The 5989-nt window shown below is 38.9% G+C and overlaps 1 protein-coding gene across 1 annotated transcript in view; it reads right to left on the bottom strand.

The window, feature by feature from the left end:
• MTMR7 (myotubularin related protein 7) overlaps positions 1-5989 on the bottom strand; it is a 219195-nt gene that overhangs the window by 62105 nt on the left and 151101 nt on the right. The window contains exon 6 of the mRNA XM_006893550.1: positions 5239-5373. Coding sequence (XP_006893612.1) covers positions 5239-5373 — 135 coding nt within the window. The remainder of the gene's footprint in view (positions 1-5238; positions 5374-5989) is intronic.

The following is a 5989-nucleotide window of genomic DNA, read 5'->3' as shown; positions in this document are numbered from 1 at the left end:
GGAGGAAACTATTGCCAGCCTGCTCAGCCCTATTCCACCAGGGCTTTCTTCATACTCTTCCTTGGTAAATGATTAACCTGTTATATCTCACTACAGATTTGCCTATCCTACACATTTCATTTAAACGGCATCATACAATGCACAGTCCTTTGTGACTTCTTATCCTTAGCATATTTTCAAGGTTCATCATGCTATATCTTATATCATTACTTCCTTCATATTTATGGCCAAATAGTCTACTAAATGGATTTTTTTTTTTGTGAATTTTGCTCATCCAGTGTTAATTGGCAGACAATAAAATCGTACCTCCTTTTTCACTATTATTACTATAATGCTACTATGAACATTATATGGAAAGGTTTTAGATGGATGCCTTTGTTTATCTTTGGTATGTGTCTGGCTGGGAGCTCTGGTGACTTAGGCAGTAGGGAGTTGTATTTGCTAACTATAGAATATTAAATTTGGGCACTCTCCTCTCGTGCCACTTACAGCCTCAGAAATCTGCTGGAGACTCAGCTCAGTTGATTCCACTTGATGGCAATGAGTTTAGGACTTTTAAATATATCTGGCATTGGAATTATAATAGCTCTGGGGGCCTAGTGACAAGAAGCTGCACTGCAATCCTGAAGGCACACAGTTCGAATCCACCAGCTGCTCCACGGCAGAAGAATGGGCACTCTTCTCCTATGCGATTACCTTTTTCTGAAAACCCACTGGAGGGTCAGCTATGGGTCGGTTCCAGTTCGATGCTGACACAACAACAACATGGTAAATACAGGCTTAGTCTATGAAGGCTTTTAGGTATTTTATGACTATAATTTTCAAACTATAATTTAGAAAGGAAAAGCTTCTTCAGATTCTTCTCTCACACAATAGGAATAACTACTCTCAAAAATCAGGTATGCTATTCCTCCCTTTTATAAAAATAAAATTTTTATTTTATACTGGTTTACTCACACAGTTTGTATACATTGTTTTTCACATGAGATCTTTCCCATTTCCTTTACCTGCCCCTCCCTCCACCCATCAAGTTAAGGCGACCCTATGATTAAAGACCCCTCTACTCCACCCCACCCCCATTCTTTCTACTACCCTCCCCCCACCTTGGATCTTCATACTCATTCTACAATAATGGTCTTACACAATGTTTGTCCTTGTGGAACTGAGTTAGTTCTCTTAGCATAATGCTCTCCAGTCCCTCCCAAATTAGGCAGTAATTTACAAAATCTTTGCTCCTTGTGTGCTGCATAGTATTCCATTGTGTGAATGTACCATGATTTCCCAATCCATTCCATTATGGTTGGACATCCGGGCTGTTTCCATGTTCTTGTGATGGTAAATAATGCTATGAACATTGGTGTACAAATCTCCATTTGTGCCTCAGTTCTCATTATCTCAGGGTATATTCCAAGTGGAATAGCTGGGGCATATGGAATTTTATGTTCAGCATTTTGAGGAAGTGCCAAACTGCCTTTCAGAATTGTACCATTTTACAATCCCACTAACAATAGATACAAGTTCCTTTCTTGCCACATCTTCTCCAACATTTATTACTTGCTGCTCTGTTAAACTGTGCCACTATTTCTGGAGGGAGATGGTGTCTCATTGTGGTTTTGATTTGCATCTCTCTTATTGCCAGTGATTTTGAGCATTTCTTCATGTGTTCCTTGGCTCTCAGAATATCTTCCACTGTGAAAAGTCTTTTCATGTCTTGTCCATTTTGTAATTGTATTCTCAGTCTTTTTCTTGTGGAAGCCCTGTAGGATTCTGTAAACTTTTGATAAGAGACGCTTGTCTGAACTAGTATTGCCAAATGTTTTTTCCCCAGTCAATAGATTTTTTTTTTCACTCTGTTAGAAAAAGTTTTAGATGTTCACAGGGACTTTATCTTTAGAAGGTTCCATTCATCAATTTTATCTATCCTCTCCAGATTGTGCATTTCTAACTGTATTTGGCAGTCTCTTTAAAGCACAAATTAGGCCGTTTAAGCTTAAACTCAGTTTGTCTCTGACGAACTTCATGGTTTGGGGCTTTTATTTTTATTTTCTTTTATTTGGGCTTTATTCCAAGGTCTCTGATACAACTTGAATTGATTTTTATGTATGGTGTGAGTTGTGGATCCTGTTTCAACTTTCTGTAGGTAGCAGTCCAGTTTTGCCAGCACCATTTGTTGAAGAGTTTGTCATTTCCACATTTGCTAGGTTTTATTTCCTTGTCAAATATCAGCTGACCACAGATAAAACTGGATCTATTACTGGGGTTCTCAATTCTGTTACATTGGTCTATGTGGTTGTCAATGTACCAATACCATGCTGTTTTAGTTACTACTGCTGTGCAGTAGGTTTTGAATCCCCCTTTTTTTGATGCATATATTTTTCTTACATAACTGGGCTTATACTGTACACATCTTTTGTAGTGCATGCTTACTGCTCAGTGGAGTATCTTGGATATAATTCCATACTTGCATGAAGAGACAGATATCACTTTTCCTTTCTCCAACAGTTAGAGTTCTAGGAAAATTTTTATTATTGACTAGAACTCATGCAGCCAAATACAGTGAATTAAGACTATTTCATTATGCCATCTCATTTTGTCACCTATGTCCTCTACAGTTGTTGATTCTGCTTCCATGTATTCACTGACACATACCTCTGGGGACTCTCAAAGTGGCTGAATTGTTTAGAAAGAAAAAAGTCTAAGACATAAATTTAGACACTACATTAAACTAAAACTGATTCTCCTTAAAAAAAAATGTAAAGCTGAGAATGGAGGTGACTTGATCTATTCTTTTCTATTTGTTAAATTAAAAAAAATTAAAAGAGTAAATGGTTAGTTGTAAAATGCTTTTTTCATTTTTATTAATTTTAATAAACATTTACAGAGATTTTGGATTGCCATTCATTCATTGCTGCACTTTTCTCCCTGCCCAACCCTCCCCACCAGTTCGCTCCTCTCTTTGAAAAGAAAACAAAAATTCCTTCATTGGTATACAATTACACCATTCCCAATCCCCGCAGCCAGTAGACTTCTCTATGCAACCTTAATTCTGGACTCCTGTGCTTTTTAAAATGCTTTTTAAATAAAAACAGAAGTACAAAGTATCTATCTCACCAAACGTTACTTGTTTCTTTATAGAATTTTAATATATTAAAGTTGATCTTTCAAATTTCTTTTAACATAAGTAGCTTATATGTCATTTTAGAGTTTGTTTTTTTTAACTTAATGTTATACTTTTAGATAATTCTAAATTTGTATGGATTGAATTATGTCTCCAGAAATGAATATCAATTATGTTAGGCCATCATTCTCAGTATTGAGTAATTCTCCTTCATTTTGTGACTGTTACAACTATCTTATGTGTTGTAAATGATAAACTTTACCATGTTAATAAGTAGGATTGTTATCAGTTCTATGGAGTCAAGTACTACTCATAGTGACCCTATAAAAATGGATTTGAGCCCCATCCTATCCTGGGCTATCCTCACACTTCCTGACACTAAGGCTTACTGCTGCAGTTACTGTGTCAATTCACCTGGTTGAAGGTCTTCCTCTCCTTTGCCGCCCCTCCACCTTTCCAAGCATGATGTCCCCATCCAAGGACTAGCAACATGTCTAAAGTATGTTGTTGTTGTTGTTGTTATGTGCCTTCGAGTCACCTGCGACTCATAGTGACGCTTTGTACAACAGCCCTAAACCCTGCTCTATTCTGTGCCAATCTCACTGTTTCGAACACACTTACCCCGATTACCTCAGTCACTGAATCAATCTATTTCATCCAGAGTCTTCCTCTCCTGCGCTGTCCCTCCACCCTCCCAAGCATGACATCTCTCTTCAAGCACTAATCCCACCTTGCAACATGTCCTAAATATGTCAGACAAAGCTTCAGAATCCCTGCCTCCAAGGAGCAGCCTGGTTTCACCTTCTCCAGGATGTATTTATGAGAAGGTTTTATCATATTTGCCTCTAAGGATTAGAGGTAGTTATATTAATGAGATTTGGTATAACCTATTCCTTCTGAGATATAAAGGATATTAAAGAAGTGAAAAGAGAGAGAGAGAGAGAGAGAGAGAGAAAGAGAACTAATCATCACCAAGAAAGAGGGATCAAAGACAGAGCATGTCCTTTGGAACCTGGGTCTCTGCCTGAGAACACCCTGGAAACAGAACAAGATTGAAGCCACATGGCTTCAAGACTGAAGACACAGAGAGATCTCCAGAGTATGATGTGCCCACAGACGTTAAACAGAGACAAAAACTTTCCTACCAGGGCCAACATAGAGAGAGAAATCCTTCTCCTAAAGCTGGAGATGTCCAGTCTCCAAACAATAGAAGAACACATTCATAATTGTTTGAGCCACCCATTTGTGATACTTTTATTATAGCAGTATTAGATAATTAAGATACAAGATATTAAGATACATAGATATAGAACACTACACACTGAATGTAGACTAGTATAGCTGAATATGTTGTTGTGTGCCATAGAATTGTAATCTACCCATAGCTGACCCTCCAGTGGGTTTTCAGAGGCAGTTACTCACACAGGAGGAGACTGCCTATCCTGCTCCTACAGAGTAGCTAGTGGATTTGAACCATGTGCCTTCAAGATTGCAGTGCAACATCTTACCAGTAGGCCACCAGAGCTCCTATGCCCTGATATAAGTGCAATAATAAACTTCATATAGCCAAATAGAAAAGGCCATTTTAAAATGAAACCAAAAAATAGTCTAGTACATTTAGACACACATCTCCAAAAGCTAGTCATTTATTTATTTATCGTGCACTACATCTTGTCTAAGGAACCAAAGCAAAATCGTGAATAAAGTATTACACTGCTAACCAAAAGGTCGGCAGTTCGAATCCACAAGATGCTCTGCAGGAGAAAGCTGGGCAATTTTCTCCCACAGAGATTTATAGCCTTGAAATCCTGATAGAAAGTTAGTATGAGTTAGAAACAACTCGGTGGCAGTGGGGTGCTGTTTTGTTTGCTTTTTAAAAACTCCATGCCTAGTACACAATGAAACACAAGAAAAACTAGAGAAGGCATGTCTGAAACAGTCAGACTCTCAAGAGGCTGAGAACACCTAGAGAGAAAGTGGCTCAGTAGTTCGCAACACTCATCCTGAAAGAGGAAGAGCTCCCTGCAGACGCCTGTACACACAGTGCGATTCCCTAGCTGTAATTTCATCTCTAGTGTAATGACAAGCGCTGCAAAGGCATGCATCAGATTGTGACTTACTTTAGGCCGCGTGTCCACAACGTAAATGAAGTCACTTCCTGGATTGGCTTTCCTGATGGCCTGCAGCATCTGCTCGTCCTCCAGGCACCGAGCACTGAAGCCAGACAGAGGCTGGCTGCTCCGGCAGATAGAGGCCTGGTGGGAGAGACACAAAAACACAGCAGTCAGCAGCCCTGTGAGGGTCCCCCAGACACTCTCCAGGCATATCGACTGAACAAAGAGCCCCGTAGTTTACTTAAGACCCACACTAGCTTATGAAAACATCATGATACTGACTCCCAGAACTCAAGGGTTTTTTACTGTTAGTGCAGATCAAAGAAACCACAGCAAAAGCAAGCAATGCAAACGGCTCTCAGTGTAAACATGCAGGAAGGTATGAGATAGTGAAATGTGATTCCTCATTATGAAATATCAAACCATTTAAATGAATGTTCTTTCCTTTGCATTGATATCATTTCATTCTCCTCTTGTAAGTAGAAATATAAACAACAAACTATTTTTCCAAAACTCTTGGTATACTATTAATAGCAAGTTAGTAAAGGAGAAAGACATACATATGTATATATGTTAATATAAAATACATAGACATGACGTTGTTGTTATGTGTCATTGTGTTGCCTGTGACTCATAGCCATCCAATGCATAATAGCTCTGAGCTCTGTCCTATCCTGAGCCAATCACACTGCATCTGACACACCCCTATTACTGCAGTCACTGCGTCAATCCATCTCATCAAGGGTCTTCCTCCCCT

This window comes from Elephantulus edwardii, unplaced genomic scaffold (genome assembly GCF_000299155.1).
Source record: "Elephantulus edwardii isolate Elephantulus edwardi_28Jun2011 unplaced genomic scaffold, EleEdw1.0 scaffold00128, whole genome shotgun sequence".
NCBI lineage: Eukaryota > Metazoa > Chordata > Mammalia > Macroscelidea > Macroscelididae > Elephantulus > Elephantulus edwardii.
This window is presented reverse-complemented; position numbering and strand designations above follow the sequence as displayed.